At 34.0% G+C, this 22,588-nt stretch overlaps 2 protein-coding genes across 2 annotated transcripts; both read left to right on the forward strand.

Annotated features, from left to right (window-relative positions):
• Positions 1-2,408: 2,408 nt before the first annotated feature.
• Positions 2,409-3,551, forward strand: LOC131939123 (uncharacterized). Its single transcript, XM_059297347.1, has one exon. It carries the CDS (start codon positions 2,456-2,458, stop codon positions 3,170-3,172), a length of 717 nt encoding a protein of 238 aa, XP_059153330.1. The 5' UTR covers positions 2,409-2,455; the 3' UTR covers positions 3,173-3,551.
• A 37-nt stretch (positions 3,552-3,588) lies between these two features.
• LOC131939056 (succinate dehydrogenase [ubiquinone] cytochrome b small subunit 2-like) lies at positions 3,589-4,631 on the forward strand (the record flags this gene model as incomplete). Its single annotated transcript, XM_059297303.1, has 1 exon — positions 3,589-4,631. A coding segment is annotated over one exon (504 nt), but the record flags the coding sequence as incomplete, so codon positions are not given.
• Positions 4,632-22,588: the final 17,957 nt, after the last annotated feature.

Raw genomic sequence — 22,588 nt, forward strand, 5'->3', positions numbered from 1 at the left:
CTAAATCATGACCTTTCCAATAATCATCCGTAGTAAAGTTTCCAGTTTTTATAGACTTTAATGTGGCTTGATTTTGGGTGATATGGACAAATAATTCTTACTTAATAAAATTTCGTAATAAAAAAAGTGGCTAAAATATAAAAAATCGCTACAGTTTTTGATTTGTACAAAGTATGTTTAAAACCAATAAAACGTAAACATAAAGTCGAATTACTTTTAAATAAATATAATGTTTCTCCGTATTTTAACAAAAGTAATATTTTATACTAAATTTGTAGTGACGATAAATCTTCGAATAAAAAACCGACTCTTCAATGTCTAGATCATATGGTAAAGTGATAGTGTTGTAACTAAAACAACTGAAGGACCTTATTACTCCATTCAAAGTAACAAATCTGCATGGTCTAACACTACCCGCATTTCAACTGTCTTAAACGCTCTACTGACCAACTCTACTGACCAACTCTAACACTACCCACATTTCAACTGTCCTACATACTCTACTGACCAACTCTAACACTATCTACATTTTAACTGTCCTACATGTTCTACTGACCAACTCTACAACTGACCGCTACACCCTCTTCTGACTAACTCTACAACTGACCGCTACACCCTCTACTGACCACTACACGCTCTACTGACTAACTCTACCACTGACCGCTACACCCTCTACTGACCAACGCTACAACTGACCGCTACAGCCTCTACTGACCAACTCTACAACTGACCGCTACACCCTCTACTGACCAACTCTACAACTGACCACTACACCATCGTTCTTCAACTGCTAACAGTACCACACGCTTCAGTGGTCATCTGACCGTCTCACGTGACCAGTAATTCTATTGCTCTACCTGACTACTCTATGCTCTGTTTCTCCTTTCTTCTTATTGACCTCATAACTATTTATAACATATAACTTGCGTCGTCAAATTAAATACAAGGAAACATGATCAATACTATTTGCCGCGATCATTAATCATCAAATCACTATTGTGTATTTTTATATGTACCTATTACAGAATTATGTAAATAAAAATCAATAAACAATTGAATCTAGCACATTAATAAATTGCTGTCTCAAAAGAATTGTCTAAACTGAAATCAACAATGTAACAACGCGAATCCAACTCCTAATATTCTTAATTTTTTTTTGATTTTTGGATAAATTAAAATATTTAACTGTCGAACTTACCCATTCTTAACTTAATTGCCAACTGCCCCAATATGGATTATAATGCTTAAACTTAATGTTATGCATACTATAATTTCCCTGCAGAATGATTGTGAGTGAATTTTAAATAAATACTGCCAGCATATTATACAGTTTCCCTAGTTATATTAAGTCGGCTGAAAGTTACAAAACACGGTTGAGATTTGATGGATAAACTGACATCTGTTTATGTTTTCAACCATCGAGAGATGATCTAGACTTCATATTCAGAAGCGAAAATGTAAACGTCGTATGAAGAAATAATGTAGAAGTCAATATTAAACAAAATCAAACTCTCAAACATTAAAGTTGTTGTGACGATTGTTGTCATTAGTTATGTTACAAAATGTCATGTTTCAGTTTCAAAAACGTATTGTCTTGAAGACATAAAAAGTTTATTTTATGAGAAAATTATATTTATATTATATTTAAATTATTTTAAAGTTAATTTTAAAGCATAACAGTATGCATTTTACTAGTGCATCTATTCCTATAACGGTCAAGTTTTTTAATACAATGCTATAAAAAAAAAGTGCATATATTCCTAAAATCGTATAGTTTAAATACAACACTATATACATTGTAGGTTTTACGTATCAGCTTAAACGGGCATTAGGTTATTTTCCCAACTTTCTTTGGGGCCCAAACATGACTCAATAATTGACGGCTTTGGGCCCCCCAAAAAGTTGGGAAACTAACCTAATACCTGTTTAAGCTGATACGTAAATCCTACAATGTAAGTAGTGTTGTATTTAAACTAAACGATTAAATAAGTTTAATTAAAAGTGTCAATCAGTTTAGAATTGCCGTATATATGTACTTTTTATATCAATTATTTAAAAAAACAAAAAACTTGCTTAACAGTAGTTGCTTTTGCTTGAATTTTAACTATTCAAGGGAGACAACATTGACAAACGTGCATTATCATCGCTTTCTGGTTCATGGTAAAAATCTACATTTAACGTTATAGGAACAAAACGCAGTTAAACGTAGATAGAAAGTTTGTGTTTTAAAAACTGACGATAACATTAAGCAAACGTCTTTTGTAAAAATTAAAATTGTCTATATTTATATATTTAGAAACAGTACACTACGTGCACACATTTTGCGTTAAAATCCGAAAACATACCATTCAATGTCGATCACTTGTTCCGCATTATTCTTAAACACTGTTATTATTTTTTCAATTGCAAATATCACAGTTCCAGAGTTGTAGCGTTCTCAACACATCTAGACAAAATGTCATTTAGCGGATCTTTTGGCGGAGGCCGTGGTGGCGGCGTTAGTTCAACAACAATGATGGTTGAGTCTTCAAATGTGGGAAAGATCATAGGTCGTGGTGGAAGTAAAATCAGAGATCTAAAACAAGACAGTAATGCCAGAATCAAAATATCCAGAGATGAGGATGAGGATGGAATGAAATCTGTTGAAATCAGTGGAACAACGGAAGAGATTGAAAATGCCAAGAGATTAATTGAAGAATGCCTTAGTGGTGGTGATTATAATGGTGGTGGAGGTAGACGTGGTGGATATGGCGGGGGGCGTGGAGGACGTGGTGGAGGAGGATATGGCAGAAGAGATGACGGTGGAGGATGGGGCAGAAGAGAACGTGATAGCGGCGATGGATGGGGTAGGCGAGATGATTATGATAGAGGAAGCCGTGGTGGTGGTGGCGGCGGTGGTAGAGGCTTTGGAGGTGATGGTGGTGGCGAATCTGAAACAATTTATGTTGAGTCATCTGAAGTAGGCAGAATCATCGGTCGTGGTGGAAGCAGAATACGAGACATGGAAGCAGACAGTGGTTGTCGGATAAAGGTGTCACGTGATGGCGACTCATCTGGTAGAAGTTCTGTTGAGTTATCTGGGAGCAAAAACGCTATTTCTGAAGCAAAAAGGCTTATTCAAGATGCTGGAGTTGAAATTGTTAATGGAAACGATCGTGGCCGTGGTTGGTGATTTATTCAACTATTTTCAGCAGATAAAAGCATCAAGGACTCACAAGATTTTCATCCAAGTTGCAATGTCATCATTTTTATTTTTTACTTTTTTTTGAGTATAGTTACCAAGTCATGTATCATTTATCATCCAGACCAGCTTAAATTATTTTTAAATTCTCGGAAAATTTGAGTCTTGCTCACTCGTGCAGAATGTCAGATGTTATATATAATTGGACTTAACTCTGGAGAAATCTAATGTATATACTATTCGCAAACTTGATATGTTCACTGAGCGACGCCAGATTTTAAAGTATTGGTCTTATTGTTTTTAAAATCGTGTTCATTGTGCATTTTATGCTTACAAATTTCCAGCTTTGAATAAACAAAACAAATTAAAAAAAAAAAAAAAAAAAAAAAAAAAAAAAAAAAAAAAAAAATGTCAAGGTGGCGACTGTAGCACTTCTTCGAACTTGTTCAAGGGGTAGCAGATTGTTGCTGCAGATGAGACCTCAGCCATCATATGCAAACACAGATGTAATTTCGAAGCAGTTTACAGCTAGCCCAGCACTAGCGACCATTGAATATTTTAGGGCTAGAAGAGGTCCATTCACACCAGAGGAGAAACGTGGTAAGAGTCATATCATGATGGCTTCAAGTCATTGGAAAGTTGAGCGTTTTGTTACTTTAGGAATGGTTGGGATTATGCCAGCTGCTCTTTTCATTCAGGGATCTACAATGGATCATTTGCTCACTACTTTTGTTTTCCTCCATGGATTCTGCGGTATTGATGGAGTACTGAATGACTATTTGGTGAAATTTGTTCCTTGGGTGGGCAAGCTGTGGTATCTTCTGTCTATCATTGGTTTTGCTGGGCTAATTAACTTTAATTTTAATGATGTCGGAGTTTGCAAGGCCATTCAAATGCTTTGGTCTTTGTAATATTTCAACCTATGTATGTATAGAAATAATATTGGTTATGTTTTGCAGCATTGAAGTGAATGTTAATTATTTTTAGTCATTATGTATTGTATGAATAAAATGTTGAAAGATAGAAAAATGAAAATTATTAAATAATTTGTTTTTGAACCACATAAATGTTGAGAAAAGAAAGATGACTACCAACTTATAAAGTATATGTAAGGGTTTGAATCTTGTAGTTTAACAATTTTTTTATACACTGTGCTATTTAGTTGTAACACTTGGGCACTTTCAGTTGATAAGTCTCTTTTATATTGAAATAATGTATCACTTTTCTATCTTTAAAGGAAATATTTTGGTCAAACAGTGTTACATAACAAATAAGTCAACAGATACAAAAAGTTTATTTACCATGACTGTAGTTGGAATAGAGAAATGGCTTACAAGTTGAAGTACATGTGTTGCTAGGACTTGAGATTATGTTATCAGATACAAAGACCTGGTCTCCACAATGATATATTGTAAAACTGAGGTGTTTACAGTACCATGTAATAAAGATTGACTGTTAAAAAAAAAAAAAAAAAAAAAAAATTATACACTCTGAAATTCGACAGATACTTTAAGGACAAATAAAAAGAGGAACACTTTTTTCCAATCCTACTCGTCCCGTAAGAATAATTGGATATCCGCCATCATATTGAATCTCTTCGGTATTTGTTAGTTGTATTTACCTTCGTCTCCAAAGTTCCAAGAGCAAAATAATATTACAGTGTATATGGGCACATAGGGACTATTCCTAACTGTAATCAATCTCCAACTACTTTATGATATGCGACTATGTTCTACACGTTAGACTGACCAACTCCTAACGCTTGGTCAACTGACCGTCACACGTGGCAGGTCAGTTCGTTTCACTTTTATTATATTGTTTCTGCTTGACTAAGGTGTGGTTATTTTATTGTCTGATAATTATAGCGTGCATGTACGTATTATCGTTTTAAAAAAATGTCACGGAATAGTATCATCGGAACAACTTTAATTTAACCGCATAGATCGTTCGTCTTATTTATTCAAATGCCATGTCAACCATATTTTCCATAAAGTCCCCGATGCTTGCAAATATATTCCTTTACAAATCATATTGATCAGAAGCGCGTGTAGCACAGTTGAAATGTAGATAATGGTCAGTAGAGCATGCAGGGCAGTTGAAATGTGGATAGTGTTAGAGTTGGTCAGTAGAGCGTGTAGGACAGTTGAAATGTAGATAGTGTTAGAGTTGGTGAAAAGGACAGCTGAAATGTAGATATTGTTAGAGTTGGTCAGTATAGCGTGCAGAGGTTAAGTGTGTTTAGGAAGCAGTTGCAGTTAGATATTGTTAGGTGATAATATAATTGAACTGGATATTAGTTAGCTGGAAGTATAATATAGTACAGCAAATTAGACAGTTAGAATTAGGACTTGATAAACTGTGTATATGGGGGTCGGCGTGGTCGAGTCGGTAAAGTTCATGGTTGCTAAACCGAAAAGTCTTGAGTTCGAACCCTCGGGCAGATGAGGCTCGTTAGCTGGGGACAGCCACTCTTCTAGGAGAGACAACTCCAAAAATTAAAAACAACTGCTGCCTTGTAGTTTGTTCTTGGTTGGACAAAGGCTATGGAAGCAAATCCAAAAAGAAAAGCAGGCTGAAATCGGAGTCAATGGCCTCAATGGCGCATAACCAGTTGACACGTAACGCTTAATTGTGTTGGAGGCGTGGTCGAGTCGGCAAAAAGCTCATGGTTGATAAATTCGAACAAAGTCTCGATAAAACCCACTGGCAGATAAATCTCGATCCGCCTCAACACTAATAATTAAGAACGAAGAAGAAGAACTGTGTATATGTTAACCCATATTCTGCTAGCGTCCCACTTATGGGACGCTTGTAAAAAAAAAAATTGCTAAAATTTGTTAAAAACTAGTTAAAACACAAATTATGATTCATTGTATTTGAAAATGGCTAAACTATTGAATTCGTGTGTGTTTTGTGAAAAAAAATAATTTTAAAAAATGTTGTAGGACTTGTCAAAATGGCGGAAAAAAGAAAACATGCGCACAGGAAAATGCATATCTTCTAAAATATTAACATTTTAAGTGCAAAATACATTTGAAACTTGTAGCAGTACCATATTTCTATCTGATAAAAAAATGTTATGCTGTTGTTTGTTATTTCAGTCAAGCTTAGATGATAAACAGCAAACAATATTTCTTTTTCTTTTTTTTTTTCCTCAATAACATTTATTTAAAAAATTGCTAGGTTAATTACTTTTTACATATGTGAAATATGAAATTTACATGGTCAACTTAATTTCCAAACATTGACACTATCCAGATGGTCAACTTGATTTCCAGACATTGACACTATCCAGATGGTCAACTTGATTTCCAGACATTGGCACTATCCAGATGGTCAACTTGATTTCCAGACATTGACACTATCCAGATGGTCAACTTGATTTCCAGACAGTGGGGAAATAAATGTTGGTCCTGCTAAAACGTCATACTGGTTTAGATTCATTAGACCAGCTCTTTGTATCTAGAGTAATAACAGTGGCATATGAAATGTGTGGATCGTTAGAGAGTTGTTAACGACAAACCCCATCTGTTGTCACAGTTATCTCAATAGTGCAGGAATGTTAAGAGCAATGAGGTGGCTTTTAGTTAGCATTGGCTGCGTCTTTTTAAATCGTGTTCATGTGTCTCTGTCATTTTGGCCTGTTAGATTAAACAGTAATCATCGAATATATTATACATACACACGTGTTTGTTTTTTTTTTTTACTGGACAGTCAGGTATTTTACTTCAACGGTGAAGATTGTTGGCAAGTTAATCACTAAGACAGAGTTAACATTAAATAGTTATACATTACTTATGTTACGTGTATTTTACTATCAAACGAAGACTTTAGTAGGACAACTAAGTGTACTATTTATTTTTCTACTGTATTTTAAATAATGTCAACATATTTTCACATAATTATTGCATTTTCTCAACACTATTACAAGTGGTATAAATCGTGTAACAATCTGGTGCTATATAAGCGATGTAATAACTTTTATCATAATGAAAATAAATAATTATAAACAACATGAATGATTTTATTAAAAAAAAATAATTAAACCTACACCAACAATTCTTTAGTAACGTCTTAATCTGTATCTTAATCTTAATCTATATAATTCTGTTCCTAGACAGTATCTATAATGGGTCCAGTGTTGTTCCATTTGGTCTCCAGCTTTAGTCCCTAATGTATGTTACACAAACAATAATCTATCATCTGTCATACCATCTAGTATCCAACATCCAACATGTGTCCAGCAAAGGTTTAACTAGCGTCTAGCAGTGATCCAACATGTGTCCATTAAAGGTTTAACTAGCGTCTAGCAGTGATCCGACATATGTCCAGAAAAGGTTTAACTAGCGTCTAGCAGTGATCCAACATGTGTCCAGCAAAGGTTTAACTAGCGTCTAGCAGTGATCCAACATGTGTCCATCAAAGGTTTAACTAGCGTCTAGCAGTGATCCCACATGTGTCCAGCAAAGGTTTAACTAGCGTCTAGCAGTGATACCACATGTGTCCATCAAAGGTTTAACTAGCGTCTAGCAGTGATCCCACATGTGTCCAGCAAAGGTTTAACTAGCGTCTAGCAGTGATCCAACATGTGTCCAGCAAAGGTTTAACTAGCGTCTAGCAGTGATCCAACATGTGTCCAGCAAAGGTTTAACTAGCGTCTAGTAGTGATCCAACATGTGTCCAGCAAAGGTTTAACTAGCGTCTAGCAGTGATCCACCATGTCACCAAGAAAACGACACAAGTCTTAATTTTGTGAGAACCTTGAAGCTGTACAATGTGGTAAATACAAGAGAACTTAGGTAAACAATAACATTTGTGTTGACCACACTGGTCAGCTGACTTACACACACACACACGGCAGGTATGTAGTACATCAGTGTCTGGTTCTAGAGATGAAGACAAACATGCACAGTGTTACAACAAAATACACAAAGGTAATAACCTATAAGTGTTCATATTGTGAGACCCCAGACGCTGTCATTACAACAAAGAAACAGCTAAAAGCACATCTTAAACTCTGGCACCCAGGTAACGATCCAGCACACAAGAAGTAACAAAGACGAAGAGGACTAGTCAAACCAAAAAATACAACTACAACGTTTCGAATGCCAGCCTATCAGCGTCATACGAACTTAAGTTATCAAAACCTTTTTGTATAAATCCAAACATTTTTTTTTTCACAATGACTGCTATCTGTGTACAAAACAACATAGAAAAATACAAACCGATAAATCGTAATTGCAGTCGAATATATAAGTATAAAACGGTATAAAAGTATGTAATAATGTTTTTTAACATACATTTAATTATACAATACATCTTCAAATACGAAATAAAAAATATAAGGCCTACTGCTATTTTTGTATTGATTTTTAATATCTTATAATTTCAAATGTAAATTCATTAGTTTATATTATTTTCTAAAAAAAACTGTAATTTTATATTTTCTTATTGAGACACTCTTTAGTTTTATTTATAAGTATCTATCATACTTTAACAACACAGACAACTGTGTGGTGTTGGTTAACCATGTGTAAAATAGGGTGTGCAACTCTGTAGCTTGTGTATAAAAAGAAAATTAAATTGAATCGGCAAAATAAAGTAAATCGATTGTATCGAAAGTAATCATGTTTTTTTTTTTTTTTTTTTTTTTTTAAATGGTATTCACTCATTCAAATATTTTATTTCTGTCTAAGCGAACATGTTTAATGCTCAAACAAAATATTTTTTGTACCTCAAAACTTTTAACAGGTTCTAATAACAATACATTATGCATTATACCTGATAATCTTACTTAAGCCTGTTTTAAACGTCCTTTGGTTTCTATAAATACGAAAGCATGTGCATGTTTTCTCCCTTTCATTATGTTTGAAAAATACATGTATGGTATAGAATTGATTAGTACACATCCGTTTTACAATAACACTTTTGAAATGGATTGTATCTACAGTTTACGTAAACTGATTGAGAATTTTTGGTTGATAAACATTGACATGGGTTTAATATAACACTGTAACGATGCGGCTCAACAATTAACATCCACACTAGCATGACAGATACATATAATACAAAAGTACTTAGGAAAAATATAAAAGACATAGTTACTAATTTAAATAATGTTTACCTTTCAGATCAGACTGACCATCTCTTAACGATTGGTCATCTGACCATCATACGTTACAGGTCAGTGGGTATTATTGGCTTATAACTAGTGTTTAGTAAATGTATGTTTTTCTGTTGTAGTTTTTTTTTGTTAGCTTTTATGTTTTGTTTTCTTCAAGCATAGAAAATATCTATCTATATATATAATTCTCTTCTGGGAGCCGCTAGAAAACAAGCTGCAAACGCGCTCCCTACCTCCCCACCCCTACATGGTCTTAGTGAGCTGTGTTCACTCTAAATGTTTACAAGCAGAACCAACGATTTTAAACGTTGAGGGGGGGGGGGGCGGGGAGGAAGGGGGGGGTATGGTCCTTAACGAGCTACTTATAGTGTTTTAAAGAAATATTTTCAGTGGCAGCGTTGGTACTGTCGAATTCACAAATAATGAATTACTGAAAAGTAGAAAATAAAACAACTAAATAGCGGCGTATGTTATGCCGCGGGCCGGCTCGTTTTTTATAATAGTATACATCATATTGAAAATATTTGCCAAAAGTAATGCAGTAGTATACATGCCTCAGGAATTAAAAAAAAATTACGACAAATGCTTTTGCTAAAAATTTGTTGCACTATGGTGACCAAAGATTACAGGCAATCAAGAGTGTAAAAACAACCCTGAGTAAAAGAAACCTAAATACAAATATCTTAATTATCTTATACAATACATATTTATTTTTCAGTAGATCATTCTAATTATATAGTTATTGTATGTTTTATGGTTAAAATGTAAGAATACTGTTTTTAATTTTAAAAACTGTGGATATCGTGTATTATTGTTGTTAAAGTATTCTACGGAAAACGAAGTATAACTTAAGATGAGTGTTTTATTTTTTTATAAAATCGACACGTGATCATTAAGCGAGCTAATTATGTGTTGTTAAAATATTATACGGTTACGAATTTTAAAACACTAACATGTGTGCATATATTTTATCTTAGAGATGTGACAAATAATAGTCGATGAATGTTACATTCAACATTCTCCTAAAATATTATATTTTAGCAGGAAATATTTTCAAATACTAAATCTAGTCTAGCCCTGCCTTGCATGTGAATCACACGTTAATTTTTGGGGCGGTTATTTTAAAACTTGGTTGAGTCGATATAAGGCATATGCAATTATAAAACTCATCATGGCATTATACATGCATTTCTGGTTATTTTAAACTAAGCTAGTTTATAGAACATCTTGTAGTAAACCAATGTTATTGTGTTAGACTCGTGCGAATGTTTGTAGAATTACCCCATCAGTAAATACATACTATTGTATTAGACTCATGCGCATGTTTATAAAATTAACACATCAGAGTATCCATGTGGAGAATAGCTATTTTTTTAAATGTTTTTTTAAACAGCATGGGATAAATTTCGAAATTATTTTTCAATATTTAGCACATACGTAACAATTAGACCATCGTAGAATAAATGGAAGAATTTAAATAAATATACATGTTTCTAAAAATATTTAATGAATTTATTTTTCTGAATATAACTCAATTTTATATTTACGTTATAAAATATAATATAAAGTGTGTGTAATTTAGTAACATAATTAATACATACATTTTCTAATTATAACCAATAGTGGATTATTTTATTTTTGTTAAATTTACATACTGTTTGTTCTACGAAGTTTATTCTTTGAAATTAATCTCCCCTTAAACAATTATGTAAAACTTACATGGGAAGTAATAACAAAATTAATTAAAGAGATACACATTACATTTTTGTGAACATTATGATTCAACAATTTAATCAACGTAGTGATTCTGTACCTGTGTTTTAAGTAGTTTCGCAGATGCAAATCAGCATGATAATGTGTCGAGTGTAGACAACAGATTATGTGTCGAGTGTAGAAATTTTAAATAATTCATAAAAAAAAAATAATTAATCAGTCAACCAATTAAGTCAAATTTAATTTCATATCTTGACCCACGTACCAACCACGAACAGTATCTCTCACTTAGAAGTGCCTGCAAATTCGCTCGGGCGTTTCGATCTAAACTAACTAACGACAGAATGACAGAGACAATGAGTTAAATAAAAGCTTGTAAAAAAAAGTACACATTTAAAAGGTATCCCAACAATTTAGTATAAGCAATGATACTTTTCAATTGGCCAGATCATATTTTATTTTTTTCACAAATCCAGCATAATCAAATGTAATCTTAGTCCGACTCAACCATCTGCTAACAATACACCTAACAATATCTAACTACAACTGCTTCCTAAACACGTCCACCCGCTAACACTGGACTGATCAACCCATCTCTAACGCCATCTTTCTCCAACTTGCTGCCTTGTAGTTTGTTCTTGGTTGGACAAAAGCTGTAGAAGCAAATCCAAAAAGAAAAGCAGGCTGAAATAGGAGAAAACGGCCTAACAATTTGACACGTTATACTTAATTGTGTTGGAGAGAATCCCTTCCAACAATACAGTTAAGAACGAATAAGAAGAAGAAGGGCGGCAAGCATTTAACAAGGAAGACATGGAGAAGAACGGTCGAAGAAGAGGCGAAAACAGCTGGGCACACATGGGCACAGATAAAGGTTGCTTTGCTTTGCTCCCCAGGGGCCACAAAGGAATGATGATGATGATGATCATGATGATGATGATGTCGTGATTTTTCTGAGTAAAGTTCCTCAGCCATCACCAACAAACGTTTATTTCCGTGGACAAAAAGTTATTCACGGGCCGGATGATAGGACCTAAACATTGTTTTAAACATTTAAATCAGTAATAAAAATTTGTTTGATAGTTTTACACAGCATCAAAGATATGAACATCAATTGCATATATAATAATCAAAGGGAGAAAATAAAATGGCATACGAACTAGACTAAAATAAGGTGTGCAAACTCGGTTTCTCTTCGCTGTGCTCAGTCCTTAGCTGCGGAGTCAAAAGTTCACATTGCAGTCACCCATGGACAGAAATAGAAACGATCGAGGGAGAAGTGTCTCTGTAATACTCATACTGATCTATCATTCCAAAACTTTCCATGACATTAAATTGACACTTGGCGATGAGAGCACGCTACCTTGAAATATCCGCCTGTCCGGTTGAATGGGGAGAAGTGTGTCTGTGTGTGTCGGGGGGGGGGGGGATGAGGTGTGTATCTCTTTCTACAATTCAGGTTGTGCACTTATAAAAAAAAACTGGGAAACAGAAGACTGTTCTAATGTTAATTTACTTGAGGGTTGATCGAGTAATGTTTTGCTTGAGACTTTCGATGTATGCATTTAGTTTATTTGCTTCTTCTGTAGTTCCAATGTTAGTTTCCTTTAAAAGTTTGTTGTCAATATTGTGTTTATTTATTACGTTGTTTATATAATGTGTTTTGTCCCTAGCTCCCCGTTACACGTTTTTTTTTAACTTCCCTAGACATGCTGAGGTTGTGTACAACTACCTTTATAATGTGGAGAAAATATGTTTTAGTGAGTGTTGGATGATATTGCTACATGTGCCACTATTGTCTACATGATGGCTAATGATTTTAATACAATTCACTTTGTTAAAATTAATATAATCTAAAAGTCCTACACTCAAAGATCACATTTTGTCGATTAAAACAGCGAATTAACCAACAACTGTTGGTTCAAACTATTTAATGAATTATTTCGGTGTATCGGTTTCGTTCAGTAAAATAAATGAAAAAAACACAACTTAATTATATGTTTGTTTGAAAATCAAAGTCTTGAAGTAAAGAAATTATCTCTTTTTTAATGTTTTTTTATTTACTTAACGTGTGGTTAATTTTCTACTTTCGATCAACAACAACATGTAAGAACAAACAAAACAATGTATATGAAAGTGTGTATTCCAAAAATATTGCACTCAATATTTCACTTAACGTTGGAGCTATCTTTCATGTATCATAATTCAGAAAGTCAATTTTTTTTTTAAAACAAATATCGTATCTATAGATATAGATAAAGATGGGAATACGGTGTATGTTTGGTTGTCTATTTGTCTGTAAGTGTGTCTGCTGTGGATTAAATGGCGTCACTCAGTTTAAATTTATTTCTATTTTATGAATGTCTCCAAACTTCACTCGTACTTAATCACTGACAGTATATTGTAATACAGTTGGAAAAAAAATGTCCGTCCAAAATAAATTATTTCAATCACACTAACATCTCCGACCACATTTTTTAAATATAAACATGAGCTATCTTTTCATTACAATGGTGAACGTGTATCAGATTCTTATAGCACAAGGAGCATAGACATAAATAAATGACAAATTCAACTACAATCCAGCATATACAATGAATGATTGTGATACTTTGCTGGTAAAGAACTCGAAAGTGGTTAACATTGTTACAGGATCGTTAATGATTACCACATAGCAATCGGTGTATCGATGGAAAGTTATATTGATGAGAATGGTGTTAAAAAGACTCGTTAGACCATTGACTTTATCAAAACTGGTTGTCTTCTACTGGAAGTTTATAAGCCGCTTATCATTAAATGCTGAATACTTCAACGTGCACCATGAGATAAGGAAAAACCTTTTTTTGAAAGTGTAGAGATAATGATACAAATGTAGTTGTACTAACATCTATATGTACTTTTGATAGAATACAAATAGGATAGGGATTTTGTTTTTTTTTAATAAAATAAATTAAGGGATAACAGTAGAAGGGGTGAAGGTCAAATGAAAGTGTCAGGACTCCGGGTAGGGAGTGTAAATGAAATTGTTCAATGATTGAGGGGGGGGGGGTGGGTCAAAGGGACAGTGAAGCGTTTTCTATGTAAGGAAATAAAATATGCTGACCAGTTTATATACTAGTCGCATTGAGTTTTCAAAAGGTTCCTGTGTGAAAGATGAGGGGTAAGAAGCAAGATTTAGAACTGAACGTTAAATAAGTAAATGAATATATATTCGAAATTGATGTTGGGGTGGGTAGTGGGGTCGTTGGAACAGTTAAAGGGGATGTGGGGTTATCATGTCTGAGGGTGAAGTGGACAGAGGGGGAGGGGGTAGATGTGTCTGAAGAGGCGTGGAGAGGGTGTCTGTGTTTAAGGCAAGCCAAGCGTCAAATTCAAATTACGTGCTGTGTGATCGCACATCATACTGCTCCCACAATATGAAACTAAAAATTACATTTGACTCTAAGAAGAAAAGTATACAGGAATTTCTCGACAAACACAAACTAATGTCAATTTATGTTGCCCAATAGATAGTCTTTGCCATATGTATAATGCTTGATCATTGTTTTTGTTATTAATTTAGTCATACATTTTTTAAAGACACATATAAGAATAATGCTAAAACTGTTTCCTTGAATCAATATAGTATCTTAGTAAATGAGTTGATGAAACTATTGGCCTTTGTTAGTATAAAAAAAGAAAATTCAATGATATAAATTAATTTGGAAGTTATATTTTCGGTTATCGCCCTTGAAATGTTTTCGAATAAGACAGTAGTATATTAAAACCACTCTTTGTAGCCAAATAGCGTAATTACTTAATATATTTTGGAATATTTTCAATTAATGTAACAATGTATGATATTTATCACATTAGTAAGCCACGTCATTTCTACTGTTATTTCATAATTAAATTGAATTCCTACCAGTACTTAGCTAGACGCGTGGAAAGTTTTAGCAGCTTGCCATTTTCCCGATACAATCTCATACGAAGTTGATAGTTATTGCATTAATACAACTGTTTTTTTAACACAGACGTTTAAATCATGTGTGTGTTTAATATATCTTACATACGAAATGAGGAAGCGCGTCTTCAATGTGCCTTAAATGTGTCTTAAACGTGTTTTACATGTGTCTTGCATGTGTCTTAATTGATTCAGTCGCCAGTGTTAGTTTTATTAAGTTTGTCTGTGTGAAGGCCATTATTGTACCCATCCATCATTCACCACTCATGTATCTATCGCCCATCCACCCATCACCCTGCACCTACCACTTATGTATCTATCATCCATCCACCCATCACCCCACACCTACCAATCATGTATCTATCACCCATCCACCCATCACCCGCACCTACCACTCATATATCTATCACCCATCCACCCATCACCCCGTGCCTACCACTCATGTATCTATCACCTATCCACCCATCACCCCGCACCTACCACTCATGTATCTATCACCCATCCACCCATCCCGCACCTACCACTCTTATACCAGCTGGTGACAGCATAGTCCTGATGAGATTACACTGATGTAACATTATGAACGAAAATCTTGTTTAAAAAGAGACGTACATAATCTCTAGGTCTCTAGTTTTACTTGTAAACATTCTACCATGACATGCGCACTAGCCAACACTTAGACCACTCAGGGTGTGAGCTGAGATACAAGAAACACATCCAACACTTAGACCACTCAGGGTGTGAGCTGAGATACAAGAAACACATCCAACACTTAGACCACTCAGGGTGTGAGCTGAGATACAAGAAACACATCCAACACTTAGACCACTCAGGGTGTGAGCTAAGATACAAGAAACACATCCAACACTTAGACCACTCAGGGTGTGAGCTGAGATACAAGAAACACATCCAACATTTAGACCACTCAGGGTGTGAGCTGAGATACAAGAAACACATCCAACACTTAGACCACTCAGGGTGTGATCTGAGATACAAGAAACACATTCAACACTTACAGTGACAGTAGCAGAACAATTTGATCATCAGAAGTTTTGGCGTTAATCTATACGATTTTTTCAATAAAGAGAAGTATAAAATAAGTCATGTTCTCGAAAATGTTTAACCCTTATTGTTGTATTGTAAAAAGACTGATTATGATAGTGGCAGGCTTTACATATTAGTGGATAACCCTCATCAGAGTAGTAGCCTATTTGTGGTAAAAATGATGGTGGTGTTGGTGATGATGATAATAAATAGGATGGTGATTAAAACAGATAGTTGAATCTACTTTTGCAATGTCGAGTTTAGATCGTTTACATTGTCTTTGGCTATACCTAACACTCCAGTAAATCCACCGTTAATTTACATACGTATGTGTATGTCTGACAGTTTCACCATATCTAACCGTCCAACACGTTCACCTTTGGCACACATCTCTTTGTATTTTGACCAGTGTTATAGTATGTGAGACATTAAACAAAATGAGTGGCCATGAACCCTATGTGATTTTACGACCTTTAAATGTTATGATTGTTAATAACAAATTGAACGAGTACAGCGAATAATAGATTTAAAGGGAAGACTCAAAAACAAAAATAAATCAAGAGGTTTTATATTTATACTTATAAGTTTAAAATAGTTTATTTATTCTGTTTTTTTTTCAAGTCTATGTTTTACTTTCAGTTTGTAGTGCTAAAAATAAACATGACCTAAAATTAGTCACTGTAATAAAGTGTTAATTAATGGCGCTGAAAGGTACACAATACATGTTATTGAATGAGTTCATCAGGTGTAATGTTTAAGTGGTCTGTTAAGTTTTTGTGGACGTTAGCATCAGAGGTGGGAGGTTGATTTGGTTGTTGACATGTGACACGTGTGGACTGGGTTAGGACTAAGGGGGTGGGGGGAGGGGTGTAATATTTTAAATATTTTCGGTCGCCATACACTTTTGGATAACCTTTTATTCGATATAATACAATTAATTTTGAAGCGTCTTATAAATAGCGCACCCGAATAAAAAAAATATTATGTCTTAAATGCATACGTCTTGCCATGCATAACTTGCGTTTTAAATATTACGTGTCTACCATGTGTGGTGTATGTGTCAAAGAATATTATTTGATTTGGCCAATGGTTTATTTAAACATTATAATAAAACACAACTCGTATTACAACATTTTAAGCCCGATTATTTTAAATAATGTATTAATTAGTAATTGGTTATTCTGTGGAGACAGGGTATACGCTAATATAGTTGTACAAATAGAACCTGACTGATACATGTATGCACACATGGAACCTGGCTTATACAATATGTATGTACAAATCGAACCTGGATTATACAATATGTATGTACACATGTAACCTGGCTTATAAATGCATGTAAAATTAACTCCTGGCTTATTACTTCTTTTTTTTTAATTTGGGTTTAATGGTGTGAACTAATAACTATTACTGAAATACATTTGAAAATTAAAAAAAAAGTATGTAAGTAACTAATTAAGTTTTTGTAGCTGCAAAATTACCTAAAATACAGCTACGATGTAAATGCTGTGATTACATTGTTGAATCCTTTTATAGTGTTAATAATGTATTAAAAATATGCATGTATTTAAACACATGTTTTTTTTGTATCACTTCCCATTTTGCTGTAAAAATGTATTAAGGGGAAATAATTTTTAAGAATTCTTTTATTTATAAAAAAAAAGACAACCAAAAACAGTACAACAGTCAAAGCTAACTAACAACATTTGCTATTCATTCAATATATTAATGTTTTTAAAAATGTTTTTTTATAAACAAATATTGATTTTTTTGCAGGATATTTAAAAAATATATAACTGACTCATAATTTGAAATGTTTAACGGTATTAACTTGTTTTAAAATTTAGTTCTTAAAAGAAATCTTATGTTTAAATGTTTGCTTTTCCTGCGGGTACATTTCTACAATTAAAATTGAAAATAACCTCTTCTTCCATTCGAAGTAACAAACCTGCATGACATAATGACTGATAGGATTTCAATGTAATTATGAAATAACAGTAGAAATGACGTGACTTACTAATGTGATAAATATCACACAGTGTTACATTCGTTGAAAATATCGCAACATATATTAAGTAATTACGCAATTTGGCTAGAAAGAGTGGTTTTAATATACTACTGTCATATTCAAAAACATTTCAAGGGCAATAACCGAAAACGAAACTTTGATATTAATTTGTATCATTGAATTTTCTTTTTTTATACTAAAAAAGTCCAATAGTTTCATACAATCAATTACTAAGTAAATATATTGATACAAGGAAACTGTTTTAGCATTATTCTTATATGTGTCTTTAAAAATGGATGACTAAATTAATTACAAAAACAGTGGCCAAGCTTTATACATATATCAAAGACTATCAATTGGGCATCTTTAGACGACAATACGAAGATCTTTTGGAAAAAAAAATCCTGTATACTTTTCCTTTTAGATTCAAATGTAATTTTTAGTTTCTTTTGTGGGAGTAGTGTGATATGAGATCATACATCACATAATTTGACGCTTGGCTTGCCTTAAACACAGTCACCCTCTCCACGCCTCTTTAGACACATTTACCCCTTCCCCTCTGTACACTTCACCCTCTGACATGATAACCCCACATCCCGTTTAACTGTTCCAAAAACCCCACCACCCACCCCAACATCAATTTCGAATATATATTCATTTAATTATTTAAAGTTCTAAATCTGGCTTCTCACCCCTCATCTTTCACACAGGAACATTTTGAAAACTCAATGCGACTAGTATATAAACTGGTCAACATATTTTGTTTCCTTAAATAGAAAAAGCTTCACTGTGCCATTGACCCCCCCCCCCCCCCAACTCCCCCCCCCCTATTTGAACACTACCCACCCGGAGTCCTGACACTTTCATTTGACCTTCACCCCTTTTACTGTTATCCCATAATTTATTTTATTAAAAAAATATTCTATCCTATTTGTATTCTATCAAAAGTACATATAGATGTTAGTACAACTACATTTGTATCATTATCTCTACACTTTCAAAAAAAGGTTTTTCCTTATTTCATGGTGCACGTTGAAGTATTCAGCATTGAATGATAAGCGGCTTATAAACTTCCAGTAGAAGACTACCAGTTTTGATAACGAGTCATTTAACACCATTCTCATCAATATAACTTTCCATCGATACACCGATGGCTATGTGGTAATCATTAACCATCCTGTAACAATGTTAACCATTTTCGAGTTCTTTACCAGCAAAGTATCACAATCGTTCATTTTATATGCTGGATAGTAGTTGAATTTGTCATTTATTTATGTCTATGCTCCTTGTGCTATAAGAATCTGATACACGTTCACCATTGTAATGAAAAGATATCTCATGTTTATATTAAAAAAAAAATTGTGGTCGCAGATTTTAGTGTGATTGAAATAATTTATTTTGGACGGACATTTTTTTTCCAACTGTATTAGAATATACTGTCAGTGATCAAGTACGAGTGAAGTTTGAAGACATTCATCAAATAGAAATGAATTTCAACTGAGTGACGCTATTTAATCCACAGCAGACACACTGACAGACAAACAGACAACCAAACATGCACCGTATTCCCATCTTTATCCATGTATATAGATACGATATTTGTTTAAAAAAAATATTGACTTTCTGAATTATGATACATCAAAGATAGCTCCAACGTTTAGTGAAATATTGAGTGCAATATTTGTGGAATACACAATTTCATATACATTGTTTTGTTTGTTCTTACATGTTGTAGTTGATCGAAAGTAGAAAATTAACCACACGTTAAGTACATAAAAAAACATTAAAAAAGAGATAATTTCTTTACTTCAAGACTTTGATTTTCAAACAAACGAAAACTAAATACAAACATATAATTAAGTTGTGTTTTTTCATTTATTTTACTGAACGAAACCGATACACCGAAATAATTCATTAAATAGTTTGAACAAACAGTTGTTGGTTAATTCGCCGTTTTAATCGACAAAATGCCATCTTTGAGTGTAGGACTTTTAGATTATATTAAATTTAACAAAGTGAATTGCATTAAAATCATTAGCCATCATGTAGAGAATAGTGGCACAGGCAGCAATATTATCCAACATTCACTAAAACATATTTTCTCCACATTATAAAGGTAGTTGTACACAACGTTAGCCATACATTCCCCATGTAGCTACACATGTCTAGGGAAGTTAAAAAAAACGTGTAACAGGTAGCTCATCATCTGGTGAAACATACCTCACAATCACAGTCAGCTGATCAATTTTAGGCCGTCAATTATTGAGTCATGTTTGGGCCCCAAAGAAAGTTTGGAAACTAACCGAATGCCTGTTAAGCTGATACTGATACATAAAGCCTACAGTGTAGGCCTATATAGATCTAGTGTTGTATTTAAACCAGGGGTTCCCAACCTTTTTTCCCTCTAGAGCACATTCTAAAATACCGGTAGGGTGGCGGGCACCACCTATTTTAAATCGACAAACTCCTTCCAGAGGCGTAGCGACCCTTACCGTCATCCGGGGACAAAACTTTCGATTTGCACCCCCCCCCCCCTCAAACTTTCGATTTCAACCTCCTTCAACCTTTCAATAATGTTTATGAAAAAAAAATCTGTCTCTGTCGAATAGTGTGAGGCGGGCACATACGAATCGTTCGGCGGGCGGTATCAATTTTTAAAACAAAACATGAGTTGCCTTTGCTTGAATTTCAACTATTGAAGGGAGACAACACTAACAAACTTGCATACTTATCGATATCAAGTTCATGGACAAAAATCTACGTTTAACGTAATAGGAACAAAACGCAGTAAATGTAAAAAAAGTGTTTTTAAATTTTAAAAAGTTTCGATATATTAAGCAAACTGCTTTCTTTTTAAAAAAATTATAATTGTCTATAGTTATATAATGTGAAACAGTAGCGTACCTGCAGATAATTTTCTTCAAGATCCGAAACATACCTTCTAATACTGCTAAATTGTACATTCTTTGTTATACTAATTTATTTATTGCAGAAAATATTTCCCTTACTAAATCTTGTCTAGCCGTGCTCTGGTACCCAGGAATCAATGTGTAGTCTGTAATGATTGCAATCAGTTTCTGTGCGAAGAATATACCAAGCAAGTACGCAATAAATGCCAGCAATAACATTTTCTGACAGGGGTTGGAATAGCCTAAAACTCACTCATGCAATTGTGCAATATTTATTTGGACCAGCTAACATATGGTCCTATCGTATTCTGTAAAGTAAACCACATACAATTATAAAGAAGTGTTATTCTGGACTTTCAACCTGGACCACACTGAACCCATGGTACTAAACACGCATGTGCCCGCCTCTCACTATTCGACAGAGATAGAAATTTTTTCATAAACATTTTAATATATGATTAATTTGTTACAGTTTTGATTTTTTTTTTACTGCCAAGATTCATTAAATATGTTCGATACTTGTCCCAACTTCTCTAGCGGCGAGCCAGACTGCACTATTTACGTTAACCTGGAACGGCTAGTGCCATTTGCACATCACACCTTGTACACGCAGAAAACCCGAAGTGAACGAATATAACGAACGCCACGAAATGATCCGATCAACGCCGAAGGCGCCAAATCACAAGGCACATAACTCTGATTGCTTCGGCTATCATCGGCTCACTTCTGGTTTTCCGCGTTTACATGGAGTGATGTGCAAAAAGCATTCCCCGCCTGGAACCGCGTTGTTGTCATTGTGATTGCTGCCCTGTTCGGGTCGCGACAGTTAGATAAGAGATAGGTTCGTCAGACGTCACACGAATTAGGAGTTTTCTATTAAAAAAAACTGAACCGGCTAAAAGCTTATAATTTCAACACTGACTGGGGGGAATCATATTGTTTCGTTAATTTGAAAAATAAATGCGTTTGTTTGTTGTGTGGTAGTAGCATTGCAGTGCCGAAAAAAACATAACGTTGAACGACACTTTCAGACAAATTATGGCCTTTTTAATGTGAATTATCCTCTTAAATCTGAAGTAAGAAAGAAAAAAAAATGTGTAATCTAAAATCAAGTCTGTTTTCACTAGTCATGTGGACAATTCTAAAAAATGCTACTATTGCTTCTTTCAAAATATCTCACATGCTTGCAAAAAAAAAAGAAAAAGCAACATTTCATTGATGCTGAGATGTTTAAGGAACTGTTTTTGACTGGTGCCGATTAATTACATGTTTTCTTTGTATTTATGTGTTTTGTTTGCTTTCATTACGTTTTCTAAATACATATATCTGTGTGAATGCAATTCGAAAAAAAAAATGCCAAATAATTTTATTATTTTGAAACATTTTTGTTTATTATTTATTAATACATTATGACTTTAAGAAAATAAGAATAGGAATATAAGTTATGGGAAAATGACAAGTTATGGAAAGAGTTTGTCGAATTAAAATAGGTGGTGCCCTCCACCCTACCGATATTTCAGAATGTGCTCTAGAGTAATAAAAGGTTGGGAACCCCTGATCTAGGTGGTCAACTTGATGTCTAGACATTGGCACTATACAGATGGTCAACTTGATGTCTAGACAATGGCACCATTCAGCTGGTCAGCTTGATGTCTAGACATTGGCA

This window comes from Physella acuta, unplaced genomic scaffold (assembly GCF_028476545.2).
Source record: "Physella acuta isolate Inbredline_101_S28 unplaced genomic scaffold, ASM2847654v3 ptg000264l, whole genome shotgun sequence".
NCBI lineage: Eukaryota > Metazoa > Mollusca > Gastropoda > Physidae > Physella > Physella acuta.

Excerpts from the sequence above, each read along its gene's own strand:
- LOC131939123 (XM_059297347.1), top strand. The coding sequence starts at position 2,456 with ATGTCATTTAGCGGATCTTTTGGCGGAGGCCGTGGTGGCGGCGTTAGT.